General features: G+C 51.1%; 2 protein-coding genes across 3 annotated transcripts; one reads left to right on the forward strand and one right to left on the reverse strand.

The window, feature by feature from the left end:
* Window positions 1-764: 764 nt before the first annotated feature.
* Window positions 765-12,235, reverse strand: LRRC23 (leucine rich repeat containing 23). The gene is made up of 10 exons (XM_078879066.1): window positions 12,069-12,235; window positions 9,775-9,919; window positions 9,286-9,398; window positions 7,809-7,917; window positions 6,592-6,742; window positions 5,935-6,071; window positions 4,862-4,998; window positions 3,937-4,013; window positions 2,976-3,151; window positions 765-1,344 (listed from the first exon to the last, which is right to left on the reverse strand). The coding sequence occupies exons 2-10, from the start codon at window positions 9,916-9,918 to the stop codon at window positions 1,327-1,329; spliced, it is 1,062 nt and encodes a 353-aa protein (XP_078735192.1). The 5' UTR covers window position 9,919; window positions 12,069-12,235; the 3' UTR covers window positions 765-1,326.
* Window positions 12,236-12,651: 416 nt separating this feature from the next.
* LOC144949307 (uncharacterized) lies at window positions 12,652-19,923 on the forward strand. 2 transcript variants are annotated; one of them, XM_078879259.1, is made up of 7 exons: window positions 12,652-12,916; window positions 13,451-13,624; window positions 14,942-15,046; window positions 15,141-15,245; window positions 15,927-16,063; window positions 16,384-16,807; window positions 18,127-19,923. In XM_078879259.1, exons 1-7 carry the CDS (start codon window positions 12,673-12,675, stop codon window positions 18,642-18,644), a joined length of 1,707 nt encoding a protein of 568 aa, XP_078735385.1. In that variant the 5' UTR covers window positions 12,652-12,672; the 3' UTR covers window positions 18,645-19,923. The 2 variants fall into 2 exon arrangements, with proteins under 2 accessions (XP_078735385.1, XP_078735386.1); XM_078879260.1 differs by lacking the exon at window positions 15,141-15,245.
* The last annotated feature ends 4,902 nt before the right edge of the window (window positions 19,924-24,825 follow it).

A 24,825-nucleotide genomic window follows, 5' to 3' on the forward strand; every position in this document is an offset into this window, starting at 1 on the left:
GGCACCTCCCATCTCCGTACCCGGCAGTTGGTCTCCACCAATCAAAGAGCTGTTTACCTGACTCCCCCCTTCCTTAGGCCCCTCCCCTGACCCTCCTCCCTTAGGCACCTCCCCTCTCCGTACCCGGCAGTAGGTCTCCACCAATCAAAGAGCTGTTTGTATTATATATTATGTACGACAGACAAACAGACAGTCAGACAGACAGCTAAATAATCCCTGGTGGGCAGTGTGGAACATTGTTCCTCCCTGTATAATCCCTGGTGGGCAGTGTGGAACATTGTTCCTCCCTGTATGAATCCCTGCAGTCACGAAAGCTTTAAATCGAAACAATCGTTGTTTACACGTACGAAGCGTCCGTTGTGCACTTTGGTAATGTGGTGTCGCCGGACAGCGGTTAAAGATCTGCAGACGTAGCCGACGGTTTGGCCAATGTAACTGCGCATTATTTGTGCTCCCCCTGTGCAGAGAGTGATGCAAGGCCACTCTAACAAAACACTCGCACATAACAAGCTCCGGGCTGGTGCAGCAACATCCCGCTTACAACGATCCCTGCGCTCCTGTCATCAATCGACGAATCAGGAACGGCATATACGTTGCCGAGGAAGCTCGCGACGGCACGTGGCGCGAAACGTCGGACATCGTAGGCCGAGCAACATGCGGCGCGATCTGAGGACGCATCGGGGAAAAAACGCGAGAGAGTTCCAACAACGCCGCCGTGTGGAGCACCGAATTAATACCAACAATAAGGTAAACGTTTTCCCCTGCCTTTTATTCAAAACCAACTCCGGCACATTCGTTCGTTTGGTACCTGTTGTGAGCACAACATATATAAAGCCATCACAACTTCGCGCCAATCTTTGGAACCCCCGCGTGCATTTCAATCCATTGGGAGACAACCACCACCACCGTCCCCAGCAGCCAGTTGCACAGCGCAGCATCCTCCAAGTTGTGTGTGCATTCAGCGGAGTTTAAACTGTACCCCATATATTTCAAGTGTCAACTTTATTGAGTTTAACCAGGTACGTATGTACGCGTGTTGAACTCATTTCGCGCCGTACGTAGCCAACCGTGCTAATCGGAGGTGTGGGGGAAAGGCAACTAACTAATTTCTCAAGAAATTTCTCAAGAAATTAGTTTTATCTCCAGATGTAGGTGAGTTTGTTTAATCAGGTAACAACTCAAGAGACCAGGACGAGTTTCGTTTGCAAGAATGACACCAGAGGCATTAGCCTGTTAGCAGGGGGAGCGATGATTGCCGCCGGGTGTATTCACTCAATTGAGAGTAAATGTGAATGCGAACGGCCGGCAACTGCTTACATCCTTTGGTCAGGCATCGACTCCTTCCTGTAAATAAAGAGAAAAAAACGGGGGGGGCATGACGCGTGAAGAGGGGGGGGGGGGTCATCAAAGGAGAATCACACAAAAGGCACAGCTGCCCACCGGTATGGTAGATTAACTGCTGAAATTATAAAAAATAATTGCATTTTATAGAGCGTCATTCATTCAATTGCATCCCACAATGTGGCAACATCAATTAGCCGGTCCTTAAGACAGATGGTGCAAAAAGAAAACCCCCCACTTAGCAAATCAAAACAAAAAAACGAAATACATAAATAACGAGAGACAAAAAAATACACGTAACATGAAAATGATCATCAAAGAGAAAATAAATTAAATAAATAACCCCGTTCGCTCTGCATACACCATGATCATTTGACAATGGAAAGAGGCACTCATGTTCTACTGTGAGTAGTCATTGACTCCCAAGAATTGCAATCTCCGCGGGGCATGTAGTCGAGTCACCCGGCGAGTACTTTGAAGGGAGTGCGCCGAGTGCACGCCCAGAGGTGTCGGTCTGTGTCCTCTTCACTCGCAGAGGATTTAACAGATGCACTCACGTCCCCTGCGCACTTGGGGTTGCCGTACTCACGCGCGCATCGTCGCAGTCGACTGTCGAGTGTAAGTAGTGTCGGATTAAGCTAGTGCGGGGCCTGTAGCATATGTTATAAAGGGGCTCCAAATAAAACACGTAAATATTAAAAACTTTTTTTTTTACTTGCACAGTAAAGTAATTGTATTTTTTCATTTGCTATGCAGCCAGATAATACGACAAATCGCTAACCTTAAACACCCAGTTGTTCATAAAAGTTGAAGGCATTATAGGACTATAGTAATAGAGCAAGTGCAGAATCACTGAACCGGAATTGATAGCTTGAAAGCATTTAGCGCGGGGCCCCTGAAAGTGCGGGGCCCGTAGCTAATGTAGCTACTTTTGCTACTTGGATAATCCGACACTGAGTGTAAGTCGTGACGACTGAGGCTGGGTTCGGTGAGGTGCTGTTACTCCAGACATCGGAGGCAACACAAGGGACCATGATTTCCTATTGCGTCCCAAACGTAATGGCCAATTCCTGGACTCTGCCGGGTCAAACCTGGACAGGTGTCAATCCCGGTTACACGTTTTAACGAGGGTTTTGTTCCCCTCATTCTTTAAACTTTTACTAGCCTAAGTGTTGAACTAAATTTGACGAGATTTGTAATAAAAAGGCACTGCAAGCCAAAATATAATTTGCTACATTATTTGAGCGAGAATAAAAACGCTTTATCTCATTAAATGTGGAAGAAGCAGCGACGATTTGAGGCAACCGTTCTCTCATACTCTACAGAGCTATTACATTTTTGAATTCGTGAAAAATATTCATTTAGGACCCTGTGCCCCTTCTGTGCACTATCGACGTTTTTGTCTTTTGTTGCTGCTGCTGCTGCGGCTCACGCGGCACCACGGATCTCCTCCCGTGTAAAACAGCCGGCCGACCGGCTACACGGGACCATCATCATCATCATCTTCGTCAGTAATCAACCACAACTCAAACTCCAACTCCGCTGCTCACGAGTTGGTCGGTGCGACCCGCGTCATCTGCCATCCTTCGCGGCGACCCCAAAATCTCCTCCGCGCTGCCCACCGTGCGCCGTACCTGTGCGGCGCTTGCCCTCTCCTCTGCGGTGATGAGCTGCTTGTCCAGCCGCTGCAAGCGGGGCAGTGTGGCCAGCACGAACGCGCGGTACATTCCGCCGGCCTCATCGTCCTCCTCCTCTGCCGCTGCCTCCTCCTCCCCCTCGCCGTTACCGAATCCATCGGAGCATCGATTTTCTGCACGAGATAGGAACGCCGCCGCGAGAGTGGTACGGTGGCCGCGCGGTCGACTGGGCGACAGTGGTTTGCGGATGTAGGTGCAGGTGATCAAGGGTTGACAATGAAGATTTAAACTATGAAACTATTTTTTTTATTTTACCAGGTAAGGACCATTAAGATGCATAGCTCTTTTTTCAGAAGCGACCTGGCCACAAATGATAGCTCAACGAAGTGGCTTATCATCACGTGGACATTTACAGCAGCCAAATACTCGAAACGCACGCTGATTCTAAATGTGGAGGAAAAAAAACAGAGGACCCGGAGAAAAGTCCACGCCACCACGGGTTTTCCCCTCCACATTTAGAATGAACGTGCGTTTAGAGTATTTGGCTGCTGCTCTAAATGTCTACGTGATACGCCACTTCTCGTTGAGCTGTCATTTGTGGCCAAGTCGCTTCTGAAAAAAGAGCTACATAGCTCAGTGGGTCCTTTACCCGGTAAAATAAGAAGAGTTTATATTATTGGTTCTTTCGGTAATATTAATATTATTTTATTATTTCCCTTCTACGTGACTTTACCGAAAGAACCAAGAATATGAATCCCTGCAGTCATGAAAGCTTTAAATCAAAAAAAGAAGAGTTTAGTTTAATAGTTTAGTTTAATATGAAAAAATAGTTGTTGCTCGATATCGGCATGAGCAACCCTTCGTCCCAGGCAACGCACAGGAATGTGTGCGCGTGTAAGCACATGCGCGAGTCGGTGTACACGTGTGTTCGTTGCGTACGAGGGCTCTTGATTTTTACCGGACAAAACGAGCACCCTCAGCAGAGGCAGGCATCGCAGGTTCAGCACTTCTTTCACGTCCTCCACTTTGTTGCCCCTGCGCAGACGACCACAAACCGCCAATTGCCACCGAGTTTCTTGCGGCATCGTTTCTACGTATCGAATTGCGAGCGATTGCGCGATAACGCATCATCTATAATTCCGCTAATTATATAGGGCAAGCGGGATTTCTTTAAGCCACGGGGGCGAACCAGACTGAGAGAACAAATGAGACAGGGAAAAAAAACTTCAAAGCGATCTTGGAATGGAATCGCGACTCCCAACGGTGACTATTCCTTGAATAGCAGGGTGGGTCGGGGGGAGGCATGTTATGTATGTACATATGTTGAACTTGTTTCACACCATACATAGCCAATTCTACTAATCGGACATGCAGGGGAAGGACAACAAACTAAACACAAAAATCAGTTCTAAAGAAATTCGTTTTCAATCAAGATTCAAAAGTGCATAGCACCAGTGGCTTCCTAATATCGGAAGGAAGAGCGTTCCAGATGGCCGCAGAAGCGCATCTGAAAGCGCGTGATGCAGTGACCGTCTTTGTTTGATGGCCAGCCAAAAGCTGCTGCGAATGAATCATGACATCGCCTTAACAGACCGTTGGGGCAAGTGCAGTTAGCGAGTATCTACTTAAGCCGGCACGGCACACAAGGGGGTGAGTGACCAGCACCATCCCTGGCAGCCTTTGTCTCCCCAGTGGCGATGTTTGCACACTGCACCAGGTACTAATTTAAGGCTGAGTCGACCTACAGGAGGCCCAGGACCGGCACAGATATTCGTCACTGGTGTTTGGTCCGTGAGCGGGAATCGAACTCGGGTCGCCGGGTTCGTAGCGCAGTGCGCTAACCGCCAGCGTGCCGCTCCCCGCCCACTACAATCCGCACGCACCGCAGGTTGAGGTACTGCAGCGCAGCCATGCTGCTGCTGAAACCGCCGAGCGAGCTGACGCGGTTGTCCCGGAGGTGCAGCGTGGTCAACTTGTGCAGCGAGGAGAGTCCTTCGAGCCAAGTTATTTGATTAGCGGCCTGCACACACCCCCCCACCCCAGGCACACAGAACGCACCGCAAATCTCAATGGGCCCTTCATCGGCGTATGCGTGTACGTACGTTGAAATTCTTTCCCTCACCGTACGTTAGCCAACCGCGCCGCACGTAGACAACCCGGGTAGAGACCATGAACCCCGCACACCCTTACACGGACACATTTGTCGAGCACGAAATGTGTGCTGGGTGGTAAGCCTGTGCGCCTGGTGGGGAGAAATGTGTGAAATGCCCACTTCTTGGAATGCACGGTGTAAATATATCCTCCCAGACGGTGGGTAGGGTAGACCTGAGAAAACTAAAATGAAAAGCACTTGATGAGTTTCTTTTTGTGAAGTCATCGTGCGATTGGGCTGAATGCCGCACTGTGTTCACGTATGTATGTTGAACTTATTTCGCACCGTACGCAGCCAACCGGAGGCGCGCGGGAAGGACAAACTATGTAGGCACTCATCTTCTTGGTTCTTTCGGTAAAGTCACGTAGAAGGGAAGTAATAAAGTAATAAAAATAAAACATAATAAAATAATTCTCACGACGTTTCGGCCACAACGCAAGCAGCCGTCCTCAGGTGAAGAAACAGGTCTGAATGACGCTGTCTTCTCGACAGACCTGTTTCTTCACCTGAGGACGGCTGCTTGCGTTGTGGCCGAAACATCGTGAGAATTATTTTATTATGTTTTATTATTTTATTACTTCCCTTCTACGTGACTTTACCGAAAGAACCAAGAAGATGAATCCCTGCAGTCACGAAAGCTTTAAATCGAAATTTATGTAGGCACTCTTTATAAGTGTACATTGTGTTGGGCCCATGTGTGCATGATTCCCCGGTGTGTGTGTATGCGCGATGCGGTGTGCGTACGTGCGCGTGTTTGTGTGTGTGCGTGGGTGCGCGGGTGTGTGCGTGTGTGCGTATACGTACCATGTAAAGCTGCTGAAGGCTGGTGAGCTGCTCCAGCCCAGCAGTGGAGGAGAGCTTGTTGCCACGGAGCTCGAGCGTGTGCAGCCAAACCAGGCGACACGCTCTCCCCAAGCCTTCCACCCGCACCAGCGCGTTACCTAGCAACACAAATTTGACAAAGATCCCCCCTATAGCCTTAACAGACCGTTGGGGCCAGTGCTGTTAGCAAGCACCTCCGACGGCCAGGCACGATGCACGAGGGTGTGGGTGGCCAGCATCACACCGCCTTTGTGTCCCCAGTGGCGATGTTTACGCACCACGCCAGGTACTAATTTGAGGCTGAGTCGACCTAGGTGAGGCCTAGGACTGGTTCAGATAATCTTCACTGGCCTTGCCTAGGAAAGCGAGGTCCATGGGGGGGGGAAGGGGGGTGCGAGGCCCGGGGCAAACCCCACCGTGCGGGCCCCCCCCCGCCCCCCGACGCTTTCAAACTAAACCGCAAGTATTGCATCTGACATCGTGATCTCGAAGAGCGGGGGCTCCCCAAAAGTGCTGGGTCCCCGGGGCGATCGCCCCGATTCGCCGTGTACGCTGGAGACGACCTCTGTCACCAGGGCAAACAGTGGGGGGGGGGGGGGGTGGGAGGAGAAGACGTGAGGAGACGCGGGTGGGACGCACCGGTGAGGTTGAGGGTCTGGAGCTGCGCGTGCTGCAGCCCCGTGCCCGCGCTCGCCACGCGGTTGTGGGCCAGGCTCAGCACCTGCAGGTGACCCAGCGGCGCAGGGTGCTCCGTCGTCTCCACGACGTTGCCGTCGGCTTTCAGCGACACCTGTGTTCGACGGAGCACGACGTGCAAGGACAAACGTCGCGCGGCAGTAAGCGCGCCGTGTCCCGGATGATTTGTTGCAGCGTTGCATCTCTCACACTCTCTTTCTCTCCAATGCTGATATTTATATATTTTTCGATTTAAAGCTTTCGTGACTGCAGGGATTCATCTTCTTGGTTCTTTCGGTAAAGTCACGTAGAATGGAAATAATAAAATAATAAAAATAACATATAGTAAAATAATTATCACGACGTTTCGGCCACAATGCAAGCAGCCGTCCTCAGGTGGAGACTCTGTCTCCTCGACAGACCTGTTCTCCACCTGAGGACGGCTGCTTGCGTTGTGGCCGAAACGTCGTGAGAATTATTTTATAATATTTTATTTTTATTATTTCCATTCTACGTGACTTTACCGAAAGAACCTAGAAGATTATATATTTTTATTTTACCAAGTAAGGTTCAGAAACGACCTGGCCACAAATGATAGCTCAACGAGGTGGCTCATCACGTGGAAATGGATATCAGCCAAATACTCTAAAAGCGTGTTGATGCTAAATGTGCAGGGAATTACCAGAGGACCCGGAGAAAAATCCACACGACCACGAGGAGAACATGCAAACTCAAATTATACAGGCGTCAGGTTCGGGATCGAACCCACAACACCCTGTATACCAGGCGAGGTAGGTAAAATCTCGCCACCGTGGCGCCCAAATTCAAATGCATGTCCACATTCTGATAGAAGTGTGGGGCAGTGTTGGCGGACTCGAACCGTTTTCCCCTTCTGGAAAACCCACGTTGATGTGCAAGTGTATCACAGCTTGTAACTGTGTTTCAGTCATTACAGAGACACAAAAAGTTATCAACAGCATTGCTTATGATCAACAACAAAGAAACTCTCCACACTGTCAAAGCTCTTCTCAAACACACAAGTTCACTGAGGGTATGGCGAAAATTTGTCTGCAAGGATAGTTGTGAGTAAATGCAACGAACTGCATGCATATGAACATTAGAGCAGCAATCTCAATTCATAATTTTAGAACAATAACTTAGAATACTGCGGTTGTACTCACAAGGTAAGACAGGTTTGACAGTGGAGACAGATCAGCAATTCTGTTGGAGGAAACGTCGATATATCTTAGGTGCGGATATCCGCTGAGAATTGAGATGTTCGTCAGGGACCTGCCGGCAGAGAAAGACAAAGGTTGATTAATTGTGATTGAGCTGATTTTTGTGTTTAGTTTGTTGTCCTTCCCCCACCACTCCAGCACCGTTCGCTACACACAGTGTGAAAGACGTTCAACATACATACACTGGCACAGAAAACATCAAACAAAGCTGACAGAATCAGAGTTAGGACTACGCCCTAGTAATTCGTCGTGTCTACGGGACTCAAAAATAGTAATTTCAACTCATAATGTGCACAGTGTTAGCTCACACTCGAGGGGGAGAATGCCTTGGAGGTGCGAGGAACTACAGTCGAGCGGGAAAGGCGAGACGGTGCCAACTATTGACCAAGCTCTGTGGACCCCTAGATATTCAGATATTTTATTACCAATTAATAAGTGTTTACATGTGTGAGGAAACCGGAGCACCCGGAGAAAACGCACGCATGTGATGAATCAGCGGAACAGGTGGAGTCAACATTTCTGCTGTACCGCCTTTTATTTTTACAAGGTAAGGCCCACTGAGCGATATAGCTCTTTATCAGAAGCGAACCTGGCTATCACAAATGATAGCTCAACGAATTGGCTCATAACACGTGGGCATTTATAGCAGCAGTCAAATACTTTAAACGCCTTCTCCTGGCGAGCCAGTGTATGGCACCTCCCCGACCCCCACGGGAAGGGCGTTTCACAAGATGTGCGCGACCCACCAACCCTCGCTACCTGTATTGAAAAATGTTGATACCGCTACTGATGCTCCTGCTGTTATGGAGTGACTCATGCAGCCAGCTATGGCTGCAAAGTTTGGTCATACATGTTATGCATATCGTTTATTGTTAAATTTGAATCACAGTTCCTATGATCACTGTTACATTGTTTTAATAGCTTTATTTTGGTGATTTTGAAAACGTTTAGGTTTAGCCATATTCGTTTGTTGTAGTACAGAGTTAGCCTGATAACTTTAATCTACATTGTCTTATGGTTGTTACTGTTTGACTTGCATCCCACTGGGATTTTTGCACACAGCGTTGAAATACGGTGTTTTTTTCTGGAAGACTTTGCTGTTTTTTCCTGGATTTTTGTGTTGCGTGTAGTCACTTGAAGATGTTTCTTGTTCATGTTTTTGTTTGTTGCGGTTGCACCCGAGTCAAGAGCCTCATGGCTCACAGGGTTATACCTAATAAATTAAACTGAAAAAACTTAAACCTCCACAGTGCTCGATTACAAGCGTGTGCCACACCGCCACGAATTTAGAAATTGCTATAGCTAGGGGGGGGAGGGGGGGCACAGCGTTACATCTCAATCTGTTAGTTGTGGCGACTGGAAGTTGTTTTCCTGTGTCTGTGCACCCGTAATTCTATCTGTGCAGGAGCGCAGGCCTTACCGTGCTGTGGCAAGCAGACGCACGTACGCGAGCGCCAATCCATCGCCGGTCTTGCAGAGGAGCGAGATGCACTCTTGCATGTCCGAAAGTGCCAATCGGTTATCGGGAACAACCTGGGGGAGTGGAAAATTTATGTTCTAAGACGTGTGGAGGTGAGCACGTGCGAACGGTGTGTACAAGGGCCCATGCAGGCTCAAGTTGTGACCTGGTGAAATACACCGACTCATTGAGATTTGAGCTATGGCACAGCACACGACAGCCAACGCTTGCGAATTAAATAAATGAATATCTTAACTCGCTTTCACTCCAAACTGCGCGCATCCGACTAAACAAAATTAGAACCTTGTCGTGTGTGCACCGAGCTGTAGGAGGGAGTATGAACACCACGTATTTAAAAAATAATTTCAACAACAAAAAAACAGTCGAGTTGAGAGCGACAGTTTGGAGGCTCCTGCGAAACTCGCGACATCGTCTCCCACGTGACGTTACCTCCGCTGGCTCCACATCTTCGTCTTTGTGCTCCTCCTCATCCCCTTGCTCCCCCTCCTTGCCTTCTTCGCTCACCAAATCCTCCTCCTCTCCGACCACGTCCTCATCTCCGTCTTCCTCTCTCTCCGCGTCGGAGTCGGACATCCTGGGAAGACGGCAGACCGTCGTCACGAAGAGCCAACAGCTTCGCTGCTGCTGTTGCTGCTGTCTCGAGCCAAGACACGCCGATGGGTGCAGGAACGTGGAGTGCACGCTCGACAAATGCGCAGAAATTCATCTTCTTGGTTCTTTCGGTAAAGTCACGTAGATGAATCCCTGCAGTCACGAAAGCTTTAAATCGAAATTTAAATGCGCAGAAGGTTCACGTTCAACGAGGTTTTGTTTTACAGCACAAGCGGGCTTGGGTTGCTATACCTGCATGCTGAAAAAATATATATATCAGTGTAAATCTGTGTATCGTAAAAACACAACCGTTGTTGGAAACTGACGCTTGAAACGTCGAAAGCTACTGCTGCTGCATTTCACTTGTCGAGAGCCATGGGGGGAAACACCCACACAAGTGACTCGTGTCTGCCTGGGATTCATCCACAGGTTTAGATGCCCCATTGTGCCCACGCTGTGGCCTCCCACTCGGCCTCTGTCAAACTCGTGCCGCAGCTCACGTTGGGTGCATCAGGGCAAGGTGGAGGCCACGTGATGGGTGAATGGCAGCAGCGGATTTGATGGGAACGCGGGGTTTAGAATGAAGGTTAGTGTAAGGGGTTCAAGTTCATTTATTATTAGGTATAGCCCTGTGAGCCATTCGGCTCTTGAATCGGGTACAACCGCAACAAACAAAAAACTAAAACATGAACAAAAAAACATCTTAAAGTGAATGTGACTGAGTAGAGAGGACGTCATGGGTTAGGCGCAGGGGGGGGGTGACGGCTCTGGTGCTAGGTTTGTAGGGAGAGAATTAGAGACTTTTGACTTTTAAACAACTTTTATTGCCGCCAGCAGCAATTGCACTGGAGGCGATTTCAATATGAAATACACAGTCACCAGCAAACAAATGAAAATAAACGCTACAAATCGACGCGCTGTGGCGCTAAAAGCACCGCGCACAATACAAAAAAAGTCACGTGTCTTCTTGGTTCTTTCGGTAAAGTCACGTAGAATTGAAATAATAAAATAAAACATAAAATCATTCTCACGACGTTTCGGCCACAACGCAAACGTCGTGAGAATTATTTTATTATGTTTTTATTTTTATTATTTTATTATTTCCATTCTACGTGGCTTTACCGAAAGAACCATGAAGATGAATCCCTGCAGTCACGAAAGCTTTAAATCGAAAAAAGTCACGTGGTTGAGAGAATTAGAGAGAGCGGCAGGGAGAGGGGGGTAAGGGAATGGAACCCTGTCACATCGAGGTCTAGCCTCGTGTCACCAGCAGCACGGTGTGGTTGTGGCTCTGAGCCACACACGCTGATGACACGCGACTTATAATACAGCACACATCCCTCTGAAGAAGCTCTCAGCACGAGGTAGCGAAACGTCGGACATCACCGCTGAACAACACACCCTGTACAACACAAGAAACACAGCACGGGCGTGGGTGTCTCACGGGGGGGGGGGGGCTCTCACTCGGGGTCTCACTGGGGGGGGGCTCTCAGAGGTCTCACTGGGGGGGAGGGAGGGGCTCTCACTCGGAGGTCTCACTGGGGGGGGAGGCTCTCACTCGGGGTCTCACTGGGGGGGGGCTCTCAGAGGTCTCACTGGGGGGGAGGGGGGGCTCTCACTCGGAGGTCTCACTCGGGGGGGGGGGCTCTCACTCGGGGTCTCACTGGGGGGTGGCTCTCAGAGGTCTCACTGGGGGGGAGGGGGGGCTCTCACTCGGAGGTCTCACTCGGGGGGGGGGGGGCTCTCACTCGGGGTCTCACTGGGGGGTGGCTCTCAGAGGTCTCACTGGGGGGGGGGCTCTCGGGATCTCACTGGGGGGGGGGGTCTCGGAGGTCTCACTGGGGGAGGGGGGGCTCTCTCTCGGGGGTCTCACTGTGGGGGGGGGGGACTCTCACTCGGGGTCTCACTGGGGGGGGGGGGGCTCTCACTGGGGGTCTCACGGGGGGGGGCTCTCACTGGGGGTGCTCTCACTGGGGGGGCTCTCTCTCGGGGGTCTCACTGGGGGGGGCTCTCACTCGAGGTCTCACTGGGGGGGGGGGCTCTCACTGGGGGTCTCACGGGGGGGGGGGGCTCTCACTGGGGGGGGGGGCTCTCACTCGGGGTCTCACTGGGGGGGGGGGCGCCGCTCTTACTCGGGGGTTTCGCTTGGAGCCGCGCGTCGCGTTGCTATGGAGACGGGGCCGCCCCTTCCTGGTGACGCGTCACGTGACCGCGATGTCCCCCCCCCCGCCCATGAGGCGCGGCCTCTCGGGGTCCCCCCCGCCCACCGTGGAGCTCGCGCCCGTCGTGGGGACTCCGCGGAGAGGGGCGGGGGGCGGGGTGCAGGGAGTCACGTGTTCAGCGCGGGGCATAACAGAGCCCCCCCCCCCACCGCCGTCACTTCCGCTTCCCGTGTACACCCCCCCCACCACCCCCGTCCGTCCAACATCAACGTGACGACAGCTCGCTCGTGTCCACCTCCATCCCGCGTATCCACCTCGTGTCCACCTCCATCCCGTGTGTCCACACACCCCCACCCCCTGGTGTCCACCCCACGTACCCCCCCACCCCCTGGTGTCCACCTCCATCCCGTGTGCCCCTCCCCCCCCCGCGTGTCCACCTCCATCCCGTGTGTCCACACACCCCCCCTGGTGTCCATCCCACGTACCCCCCCCTGTCTACCCCCTACCCCCTGGTGTCCACCCCACGTACCCCCCCCCCCCCAACACCTTATCCCCACCGGCCCGCGTCCCCGCCATGGTGAACTGCGCAGTGCGCGGCTGCCGGAGCCGCTCGGCGCGAGACAAGCACGTCTCGTTCTTCCGCATCCCGTGCGTGATCGACCACCACGACGACAAGACGCGGCAGCTGTCCGTGCAGCGCCGCGCCGCCTGGCTCCGCCGTCTGCGACGCGGCGGGGGTGGCGGCGGCGACGACGCGCCGAGCGATGGACCTGGAGCAGGAGGGGGAGCGCGCGTGTGCGGCGCGCACTTCGTGCACGGCACGTGACACGCGCACGTCACCGGCAGCACGGGCTAAACCACGTGGCACGCGCACGTCACAGGCAGCCCGGGAAGACCACGTGGCACGCGCACGTCACCGGCAGCACGGGCTAGACCACGTGGCACGCGGACGTCACCGGCAGCACGGGCTAGACCACGTGGCACGCGCACGTCACAGGCAGCACGGGCTAGACCACGTGGCACGCGCACGGGCCACGCATGTTTTGCCTCGGCTGTCGTCGTCGAGTTGTTGTTTCCCGTGGCTGGTTTAGCCTCGATTGGAGTGTTGCGCTTGCGTGTCTATGGAAGGCAATTTTCAGCGTTGACGCATTCTATTTGGCATCGTTTTTCCCGCGCGAGAGTTTCGGTTGTGAGTGGTTGAACCAGTTTATTGCTTCGTTTTCCAAAGGTTTAGATGATAGGCGTTTTCCCAGCCCGCCATCTAGTTACGTGGACAACAACAATAATGTCTTTCAAGCTGCTGAAAGTGTTTTCGACAAATAACGATTGCGCTTTTCCTCCCTCGTGTTCAGGCAAGCCTTCGGCGCTGTTCGAAGTGGCGCATCCGGACTGGGCCCCGTCCCTCGCGCTGGGAAGTGACAAGCGCGCGCGGCCCACTCGGCATGCGGCCTCCGCTAGGGAAGCGAACCACGACGGTGACGGTGACGGCGCGGGTCGCGGGCAGCGCGAGCCGAGCGGTGAAGCCGGTGAGCCACGGAGCCTCGGTGCCACGCACGACCACGCTCCGCTGCCCGGTGGGCACCGCCCGTGCCGAGCGTCCCGCCGCACGGGGAGGGAGCGGAAGGGGAGGAAGTTGAGATGAGAGGGGAGAAGTAGGAGAGTGCGTGGAGGGGAGAGACGTAGGAGAGTGTGTGGAGAAAGGTAGAGTGAAGTGAGAGGGAAGAGGTAGGAGAGTCTGGAGGAGAGTGGTGGGAGAGGAGAGGTGGAGAGTGTGGTGGAGGGGAGTGAGAAGGGTGAGGTAAGAGACTGTGGAAGAGGTAAGGCCCACTGAGCTATGTAGCTCGTTTTCAGAAGCGACCTGGCCATAATTGATAGCTCAATGAAGTAGCTTATCATATGGAAATGTATAGGTGTCAAATACTCGTAAATGCCTGTTTCTAAATGTGGAGGAAAAAACCACAGGACCCGGAGAAAAATCCACGCAACAAACTCCAGAATATACAGGCGTCAGGGCAAGGATCGAACCCAAGATGTCCTGTACACCAGGCGAGGTCGTTAACAGACGGTTAGCAACCCCATCTCCTTTGTTATGCCTTCCCCTCGTGCCAGTCAAAAAAATCCTTCTGAATTGGCAAGTTGAATTTGGGGTGAAATTATGATGACCGTAGGGGCGGAGTGTCAAAGTCCAACTTGGATGAAATGCGCTCTGGAAGAGAGAATTACGCTGGGAGTGCCTCACCCTGGCAGATTGGTGAAACTGCATCAGGCGCGGTCGCAAGTGATGGACATGCCCTGCGGATGCTTAGCTCGGAGAAATAATAAAGCCGGAGTATGATTCACGTTAACTTGTACTGGATAATTAGTAACTGGTATGTTTTCATAAAAAAAAAGACTGACAGAGATAAGATACTGGCACTTGAAATTCATTTATACAGAAGGATAATGCATCTAAGCCGGACTCAAAGAGTTACCAACGTAGAAGAACATGGTTGCAGATAGAAGATGACGACCTGATGATGCAGGCAGTGATGAGAAAGAAACTCGCACTATATGGACACATATGTTGAAAGGGCAAGAACAGGAAAATTAAATTGGTTATTCGGGAAAAATGTAAGGAACCGTAGAGGAAGACCTAACAGAGAATAGCTTTACATAAGAGATTGGTGCCAGAAAGATGTGGCACTACTTGAGTATATTGATACAAGACAGAGGAAAGTGGAAACAAAGGACAAAATGTGCACACCTACGGGCTATCTGCCCATGGATCGTGATGATGATGATGCTGATGATGTTTTCATTACGAAATGCGACGTTAAGTCACATCTGTAATGTTTGCTTTACAGATATGAATTTTGCGGCTTACAGCAGGCATACAGTCCTGCAAAGTCAAGTGGACGGAACACGACCCAGGAGTAGGACGATTGTGAAAATTGAAACCTCTTGCCCTGGTAAGAGTCTCTGCCTGGCATTGCTGAGCAGGTTAAAATGTCTCCCGACCAAAGGCGATAACAGCTCTTGACCGCGTGGTCTTCGTCTGAACAGGTGCAACTGCAGCATCCGAAGACCAATTCAGCGGACTGCAAGGGGATGTGGTTAACTCTGACACGTGGACACTGGCGGTTGTGAAAAACGAAAAAAGTTGCGCAGGTGTGATTTCTTGCCGATGCGGTAAACAGTAATAATGATTAGCTTGTGAAAGAGGTGCCACTTAAGGCCGTGGGGGGAGGGGGGGCACTTAACGACGCTTGAAACACGATCAGTGACTAGCGTCGCATCTCATCTCAAATATTTAGCACGGCACCTCCAGGGGCAGCTGTCCTTGTGCGGCACAAGGTGACTCGGCACCTTGCCTGCGAGCGAACTTTTTAGCCTTCCAGTCTAAGGCAATGATTGGTAGGTGTAATCCCAGTCAAGCATTACTGGACAACTACCGGACATCTGTGAAACAGAACTTCATAGCTCATCAGATTCCTCCAGTATAAATAAAGATTCTGAGTAATTTTCGGGTAATTTTTTAGCGAATTTGACAAATGTGGTCCATGACACCGACACACGGTGGCTTGCTCTTTTCGAATGACGCCGGGGTGATATTTACAGGCCACTGTTGAAGCAGTCATCTAATTTTCCTATTAATACACCACCGCAGTAACAACCAGGGCGGCCTGCCGGATCCGAACCGCGATAACTTCGCAACAAGTTGGGTGCCCAGGTGGCACCCAGAGCCATTATTATTGTTGGTGGTGGTGGTGTTGCTGTTGATGGGGTTAGCACCGTTGCTGGTGATGTTGATGTTGCTGTCGTGGCTGCTGTTGCGTCCCCCTCGTGCAGAGGAGGAGCTGCAGGCCGGCGTGGAGACTGGCATTGAGCGGCCCGGTGGCACAAAGCCTGCGTGGGCCGAGGTGGAGGTGGAGCTGGAGGAGACGAGCGACGGAGGAAAGCCAGCGGTGCCGACTCCGGTCCCACGCGTGCGTCCACGCAATCCCCATTGCCCCCCCCCCACCCTGCGGCTTCCGCTCTATCCGCCTCGTGCACCGAGGCTGGAAGCGTTTTTTTTATTGAGGTTGTTAAAACGACAGCCGGTTTCAGGAATCTATTACGTGCTCCGAAATGTCGGGGGGGGCGAATGTTCATTTTGTCTAGACTGTTTTTTTAAGTTTTGTATTGCGTGGCGCTCGCGCGTTCGTTACTCCGCTGCCGATGTGTCCCGCACGTCGACGCGCGCTGGAGGGGGGGAGGGGAGGAGGGGATGGTGAACTAAACCTCCCGCGGTTATACCTCGGCACAGGTCCCTCGCAAGAATCTGCGGGGGGCGCGGCGGAAGAAGCGCTTCACGGCCGCTGAGCTGCGTCTCCTGGCCGGGCTCGAGGTGTCCGGGCACCGCGGGATCCTCGCCGGGCTGGGCGTGCCCCTGGCCTTGCGTCCGGGGCGAGGGGCAGCAGCCCGGGAAGAAGTCGGCCGCCCGCCGAGAGCACGCCCGCGGACCGAGAAAACGCGGTGCGGGAAACCTCCGGTTTGCCCGCTCCGCGTCCGGGCGACGAGCCGCGGGGTGTCGGGCGACGAGCCGCGGGCGGGGACGACCGTCGGGCACGCCGCGGCACGGCGCCAGCGGCAGGGGCTGACGTCCGCGGAGCGCCTCGCGCTGGCGTCCTACAGGCTGGAGCGGATGGAGGGCGGCGCGTGTGGCCCCGACGCCGCCGGCTCCTCCGACGGTGAGCGTCCGCAAACTCTTGAGTGAGCCCCGGCGACGGCCGACAACCGCTGGATGTCCCTCGGGGAAGGGGGGGGGTCCCTCGTGGCGGTGTAGGTGTCGCCTCTCCGTGGCGCTCGCCGTCGCGGTTGGATTACGGCCGCGTCCCTGTAGATTTTGGTGCAGCTCTCGGTGCTTCCAAAAAAGAAATCTGCAATGCCTTATCTAAGTCCTTGAAGCAGTTGAAAATGTGGATACATCTTACCTTGTTTTATATATTCATAGAGCGCTTTCACTCGAGGCGCTTATCAACATAGTTTTAAAAACGATGGCAATAGAATGATTTGGATGGCTGGGGTGTGCAAGGGTTGAGGAATGAGTGACCCCGATAGAGGGGTACTTAGGGGGTCACGAAAGGTCAGGGGAGGGACGGGAAGGAATGGATGGGCGAGGGGAGGGAAGAGGAAGAGAATGGGCAATAGAGGCAGAGGTGAGCTACAAATTATCAAATTATCTGTTGTTGATCGTATCTTTGTATGTTGATCTTCCTTCACACCGTACAAAGTCAACCGTGCTCATCGGAGGTGCGAGGGAAAGACAACAAACTAAACACAAAAAGCAGTTCTAAAGAAATTCGATTTTAATCTAGATTTAAAAGTTCATAGCTCCAGTAGCTTCCTAATATCAGAAGGGAGAGCGTTCTAGACGGTCGTAGAAGCGCATCTGAAAGCGCACGATGCAGTGAGTGTCTTTGTTCGATGGCCAGCCAAAAGCCGCTGCTGCGAGGATGACCGGAGTTTGCGTGATGGTTTATGCTCCTTGACGTCCCGAGCCATTGGTGGAAATTCCATAATTCCAGGACGTCTACAGCATGATCCATATCGACTTCCCACGCTTGCATCTATAGACCCTAGTGGGATCAGCCGAGCCAACTAGTGACTGCAATATGAACTCGCAACTTATCTCTAACGGGTCGGACAGCGCGAATGACATCTAAGGTTTTTCACGGCATTAAAATACATCCTCAAATGCTGTTGAGCCAAATGTAATTTCGGCAGCAAGTAATCACTGAGTGATTGGCTGTCATCTCCCGTTTACAGCCCTGTGTCAGTGGTGGGACATTTTGCATGAATCCTGGAGTGTAAGCATCGTTGACTTCCCCATACAGCTGTCGTCATTTTATTGCCTGCGAATGTCTAACTTTTATTCAAACTCACGACCTTCCAATTGCAAGCCGCTCGCTCTCCCGCCGAGCTGCCGCCCGAACGGTTAAACGACACTCGTTGCTTGCTACTAAAGAAACTTCCTGTTGCGAATTCTATTTTATTTTCTACGCCACAGAATCCGCCGCTGCCCAGCTCGATCCCAGCCGGCCGCGCACACCGACGGAGCCGCCCCATTCCGCGCAGACGCCTCCCGCGGCGTCGGCGTCTCCCGGCGGCGGCGGCAGCAGCAGCAGCCGCCCCGCAGGCCGCGAGCGACGGGAGCCTGGGGGACGCGCGCAGGAGCCCGCGCTACCGACTCCCCCCACCGCGGCGGGGGCTCCCAGAATTCCCCGCGGCACCGCCGTGGCTCGACGCCGTGGGACGCGCGCCGGGCGGGAGGACTCGCCGACGGCGCTGCTGCTGCGGGCCGACGGGGACGCGGCGAGGAGGCAGCTGAGGCGGGTGGAGCGCCGCGCCTCTCAGAACGCCCGCTGGCTGCGCGCGGAGAACGCCCGTCGCGACGAGGAGGTGGGGCTCCAGCGGGAGCAGTTGAAGATGCTCGGCAGCATCGACCGTCGGCTGAAGAACCTTCCCTCCCTCCTGGCGCCGTTGTTGCGGCGATGGAAGAAGGGTGGTGGAGAGTTTCGAGCGTGAGGTTTCGTGCTCAAAGTGGACGTGGGTCACCGAAATGACGGAAGGAAACTGATGTTATCGAATGAGCTCGCAGGAACGCAAGTGAACAGAAGAAAAACAAAACGATTGTTTCGCTCGAGGAATTGAAAAGATCGTACGACTTGAACTCAACGTTAAATCGAAGCGATGTATTAACCCTTTCCCATCGGGAGGAAAAGGCCACGCGGGAGAGCATGGCGCAGTTCTGCACCAGCTGTCGTAGAATAGCCGTCGCGTCCCTACGCTTCTCTGCGGCGAGTAGTGTACAATGTCCTTAAAAGAATGGCGCTACCGCCCCTCTTGGTAAAATTTACCCGAACCGCTTGCGCGTTCCCAGATTCAGCGGTGAACGGGACGCCCACCCTGCAACTTGCAGATGTCTCGGGACGTGCGAATTGCCTCTGGCAGGTTAACCTCCAGATTGATCGAGATCACATCCAGGGTGATCACGGCACAAATGACAAACATCGTACGATATGGGTGAAGGCCTCCCCCACACACTGTGTCGGTCATGTGGGTTGCTTGACCATACTTCACCACGCCGGTCAGTGCGGTTTGGTGTATTGCGGGCTGCCACGGCTGATGTTAGCCATGGCGGGCAATCGAACTCATGTTGCCCGGGTTTCAGAGTGCAGTGCGCTAACCAGAGGTGTGGACTCGAGTCATGTGACTTGGACTCGAGTCAGACTCGAGTCATGAATTTGATGACTTGCGACTCGACTTGGACTTGCATAACAATGACTTTGTCCCACCTATGAGATGTGGACTCGAGTCATGTGACTTGGACTCGAGTCAGACTCGAGTCATGAATTTGATGACTTGCGACTCGACTTGGACTTGCATAACAATGACTTTGTCCCACCTCTGGCGCTAACCCACCACGCCACCTCTCCACCACGCCACCTCTGCTGTAGCGTCACTGGAGATCAGTGCTTTTACAGTGGTGGCTTGAGACGTAAACAAGCCAAGTGAAAAATATCAACTCGAATTCAAATCCTGATCAATGTCACGTGCTAATCAACATCAAGCCAATTACGATCTCGTCTCTATCTTGTCTGCAACTCTCTCATCTCATCTCGCCACATCCCTATGGTACATCGACATTTTTCTCATGTTACATCTCGAACTATTCTCTATTGTCTTTTCTTTCATTTCACTCAAGAGTTTACACGTTGAAACGGGAGCCCAAAAAATGATTTTTTTTCTACGGACCGCCAAATTGGCCAGCACTACCCCCCCCCCCCAAAGTAAAGAGTTATTATTCTTTGTTCTTTCGGTAAAGTCACGTAGAAGGGAAACAATAAAATAAAAAAAATATAAAACAATACATTTTATTGTTTCCCTTCTACGTGACTTTACCGAAAGAACCAAGAATATGATTCCTTGCAGTCATGAAAGCTTTAAATCAAAATTTTAAGAGTTATTGTTATTCTTATAGAGTCGTCGGTGTTATTAGCCCTGTCAGGAATGACGGTGTCTCGAGATATGTCTGTTGGCATCCAATCGGAGCATCGTTAATTCATGAATTAAATATTTTTTGCACAGTATTCCTGCTTTCTCCACTTTGACAAAATGCACGCGGCGATTGGAACAGATTCAGATCCACACCTGGAGCCATTTTTAGGGATCCTCCGTCAGACGGCTGTTGTGTGTATGTGGACATTGAGCTGCGCTGTGAACGATGCTGGGAGTGTCGACGGGTGAGAGTCGTGGGCGAAGCAGAAAGAAAAGTGAGGTGACCTGAAGTGTGAGTGAGTGTGTGGGTGATTCAGTGTGTGGTGTTGTGAGGAGCGGTGGTGTAGCGGTTAGCACGCTGCGCTATGAACCTGGCCACCCGAGTTCGATTCCTGCTCGTGGCCAACACCAGTGACGATTATTTGAACCGGACCTGGGCCTCCCCTAGGTCGACTCAGCCTCAAATGAGTACCTGGTGCGGTGTGTAAACATCGCCACTGGGGGAGACAAAGGCGGCCGGGTGTGGTGTTAGCCACCCACCCTCGTGTGCCGTGCCGTCCTTCATAGGTGCTCGCGAACAGCACTTGCCCCTCATTAAAATGCGAATCAATTTTTGACATGCGTTTTTCTGGATTTTGTTGTTGTTATTCTGTCTCTCACTGTTCAAATAAACCTACCATTAAAATTATAGACGATCATTTCTTTGTCAGTGGGCAAATGTACAAAATCAGCAGGGGATCAAATACTCTTTTCCCTCACTGTATTTGCGAAACACCTTTGAGTGCATCTCAGCAGAGTTGTGCTTACTGGCGAAAACGACTGGAATGACCAGCATGCCGAGCTGCATTTTTTTTCATAAAAGCAAAAAAACAAACCGGTTTTTGTATCGGCTTACAACTGCTGCAAAGGTCAGCTTCCTACAAACTTGTACTCGACGCCTTTTGGAGACCTGCATTGAGAAATCACAGTGGTGGCGGCCGAAACACACTGAGATCAGAGACTTGGGTTTTTAAAATTTGAATCTCGGGAAATCTGGAAATCTTGAGATGCGAGGTCTGATTCATTGGGGCCTATATTTACCGTCGTTCCAAGAGTTTTTTTGACGGAATGACGGACATTGTTGCAGCCTCTCGCCTGCGTTCTTCACGTGGCCGCATACCCATAACATACGTTCAGTATTTTTTTTACACCTGATGAAGGAAGCTTGTGTTGCCTCCGAAACGTCGTGATTTAATTTAGTTGTTTTCATTTATTTTATTTTATTGCTTGTTTTACCTACATGACTTTGCCGAAAAAACCAAAGAGTACGTTCAGTATTTGTCAAACATTTCATATGCCATCCCAAGAGCAAAACAATAGACGTTCGTGCCCTACTAAATAATATTGAGGGGGAAAAAATGTTTCTTGGCTGGATAATACGGGTTGGATTCCTGTCTGCCTGGGGGGCGTGCTCGCAAGTAGCGCGTGCTCTGCGTTGGTGACGTCACAGCACGTGCTTTGCGTTGGTGACGTCACAGCGCGTGATCTGCGTCACTGCGTGGTGACGTCACTCGCATCCCACGACTCGCACAACGCGGCTGTTCATCCAGCAGTGGATAAACACGTTGCTTTGAAATTCTACGATGGGGAAAAAAGTTTTGCTGGCTGACTGGCGGGAGGGAGGGAGGGAGGGACAGTCACGTTCAAAGGACGTGTGCGGGCCTGCTCGTTATATTTGAATAAATCCACATGATGGCTTTTATCTTTTCATTACCCTTGTGGACGTGTTCATATTCGTTTTAAAGCTTATTTTTATTATTTATTTTTATCTACGTGACTTTACCGAAAAAACCTAAGAGTATGAATCCTTGCAGTCACGAAAGCTTAACATCTACAATGTGCAGGGATTCATATTCTTGGTTTTTTCGGTAAAGTCACGTAGAAGGGAAATAATAAAAATAAAACAATAACATTCTCACGACGTTTCGATTGCAACGCAAGCAATCGTCATCATGTGTGAAAACCACAGCAATACATTTCTGATGATGATCGCTTGTGTTGCAATCGAAACGTCGTGAGAATGTTATTGTTTTATTTTTATTATTTTATTATTTCCCTTCTACGTGACTTTACCGAAAGAACCAAGAATACGTGTTCATATTTTGACGTCTGAGACATTGTTCTGGACAAATTAGTTCCTGCTGCTGCTGCTGCGTTGGCAGTGGATTTACAAACACAATGAACAACAACAGACTCGACGCATTCATCAATAACACCGTGGAGGAAATTGTATGTATATAATAGACGATGTTTCGGGTAATGGGCCTTCGTCATAGCACAAATAGAGAAAAGGCCATGAAGGTAAGAGTTGGAGACTGCGATTTGCACTGTGGAGTTTTAATTTGTGATCGCCAGGTTGCTTCTGAATAGTTGGTCTTACATGGTTAGATTTAAAATAGTTTAGTTTTATTTGTGTGTATATTTGTTCATCTTTCCTATACTTTACTCCCCTATCGTGTTTTATATTGTTTGTTGTAACGTTCTGACCTGCCCCCACTGGAGATCTGCGAAAAAAGAGCTTTATAGCTCATCGGATTCCTCCAATAAAAATACATATTCTGATTCTATAAAGGCTATTGCCAAATCGTCGCCTGTTCTTTGACTTTAAAAAAAAATGTTGTTTTAAGGCCAACACGCTGTGGTCATTGACCAATATGTTGAGCACGGAATGGCGAGTGAACGACTCCACTGGCTACTAGCTTAGAGCGGCAACAACAGCAGAGGTAGCAACAGCAGCAACAGCAGCAGAGGCAACAGCAGCAGAAGCAACAACAGCATCAGCGGTAGCGTCAACAGCAGCAGAGCGGCGAGAGGAAGTGAGCCACTTCGCGGTTTCAGTTTCGGGACGTGCGCTCCGGGCGCGGACACAACCTCGCGTGGCCACGCAAACATGGCTCGCAACAAATGCTACAGTGCACACTGCAAGACGTAATGCACACACGTACACTGCAAGCACATACACACATAAGCTGCATACGCTGCAATACACACCGCAAAACAATACACGCAAACTACACACGCAAAATAATGCGCACACACACATATACAATAGACAACGCACATTACAGACACAAATAAATAACACGCATGAGACAAACACAAGACACAAACAAGACACGTTATACACAACATACCATACACGCAAACAATGCACACATATCCATGAGTTTTTTTTTTGGGTTAGATCGCGTAAATATAAATGCGTCGTCAAACCCGCCACCACCCGACACGGCCAATTGTCCTCTGGCCTTCGCACCTGACGGGCTCACAAGTGACGACATCACATCTATCCCTCTATTTAAGAACAAAACAGGAGGTTTTCTCCACGAATCTGGCTGTCGCCTGATGATGCTGGTTGTATTTACTGGCGAAACGTCGTGCTAAGATTGTAAACACACACCGGTGAGATGTTGGCATGTTCTGTTTACGTGACAAACCTTACTAATTGGCTGTGTCGGGTGGTGGCGGGTTTAACGACACATTTACATATTTACGCGATTTATCCGAAAAGAAATCTCATGGATAATATTGGTCGCGACAGCCTACGTGTTAAAACACACAACTAACAACCACCATTTGCAACAAATACCCCTTTTACATTGGCGCACCTAAACCGTGCCGTGGTACAAGTGCTTTTCCATTGGATATTTACCGAGCCGTGCTAAACGCGTGCCTCACAAGACACAGAATCTGAGGCTGGCTCGATCACAACTGTGAACTCTTTGCACTCTCTCCACAACTGTCGAACTTGCTCACGAATAGTCGAGGTCCTAGAGAGTGTACACACAAGAGTGTTTGTCTTCTGCTGTACATTTCCACGTGATGATGATGATAAGCCACTTCGTCAAGCTATCATTTGTGGCCAGGTCGCTTCTGAAAAGAAGCTACACAGCTCAGCGCACCTTACCCGGTCAAATACAAAGTTTAGTTTTCGTGTGGGTCTCGATGAGTATGGGTCTGCAGGGGTCTCCATGTGCATGGGTCTCTGTGGGTCTCTGAGTTTGGGTCTCTATGTGTCTCCGTGGGTCTTTATGAGTCTGCGGAAACATTCGTTTCGAGTATTTGGCTGCTATAAGTTTCCACGCGACGAGAAACCACTTCGTTGCGCTATCTTTAGTATCCACTTCGCTTCTGAAAAGAGCTACACAGCTCAGTTGCGCCTTACTGGTAAAATACAAAAATAGTTTTAAGTTTAGTTTTAGAAACTGCAGAAGCATTAACGAGACGGTGAAACGAGACACGAGAATCAGAAGTTTATTTCCACGGCGAATGTAACATCATAGCTTTTGCTCGACATCAACATCAGCCAGCCACACGAAGGAGTGATTTTGACGAACGCTATGCGGTCTTTTGTTTGTGTTCGGATGTTTCTGTTGCGCGTCGTCGCTTTACGATGTTCTCTGTTCATATTTGGTTTGTTGCGGTTGCACCCGACTCAAGAGCCGCATGGCTCACAGGGCTCTATACCTAATAAATGAAACTTGAAAACCTGTGAGTGGGCTCTAACCACTGCGCCACCGGCTCCCCATAACACGCTCCATTCGATGGTTGAAATGCTTCGGCGTGCGTGCGCGTGGCTTGGTATCCAGAGTGTGTTCAACTTCTATCGGCACCGGACGTAGCAGCCAGCCGTGCTCATCGGTTGTGCTGTAGCCGGGGGAGGTGCGGG

The sequence above is a fragment of the Lampetra fluviatilis genome, chromosome 53 (genome assembly GCF_964198595.1).
Source record: "Lampetra fluviatilis chromosome 53, kcLamFluv1.1, whole genome shotgun sequence".
NCBI classification, from domain to species: domain Eukaryota; kingdom Metazoa; phylum Chordata; class Hyperoartia; order Petromyzontiformes; family Petromyzontidae; genus Lampetra; species Lampetra fluviatilis.

What these genes read in the sequence shown, in the direction of transcription:
- LRRC23 (XM_078879066.1), bottom strand. Translation starts at nt 9,918, where the DNA reads ATGTCCGACTCCGACGCGGAGAGAGAGGAAGACGGAGATGAGGACGTG. An exon ending in CCAGACCCTCAACCTCACCG is followed by an intron (nt 6,072 to 6,591) that starts GTGCGTCCCACC and finishes TTGTGTTGCTAG; the next exon opens with GTAACGCGCTGGTGCGGGTG. An exon ending in GAGGGTGCTCGTTTTGTCCG is followed by an intron (nt 3,152 to 3,936) that starts GTAAAAATCAAG and finishes TATCTCGTGCAG; the next exon opens with AAAATCGATGCTCCGATGGA.
- LOC144949307 (XM_078879259.1), top strand. Translation starts at nt 12,673, where the DNA reads ATGGTGAACTGCGCAGTGCGCGGCTGCCGGAGCCGCTCGGCGCGAGAC. An exon ending in CGGCGCGCACTTCGTGCACG is followed by an intron (nt 12,917 to 13,450) that starts GCACGTGACACG and finishes CCTCGTGTTCAG; the next exon opens with GCAAGCCTTCGGCGCTGTTC. An exon ending in AATTGAAACCTCTTGCCCTG is followed by an intron (nt 15,047 to 15,140) that starts GTAAGAGTCTCT and finishes TCGTCTGAACAG; the next exon opens with GTGCAACTGCAGCATCCGAA.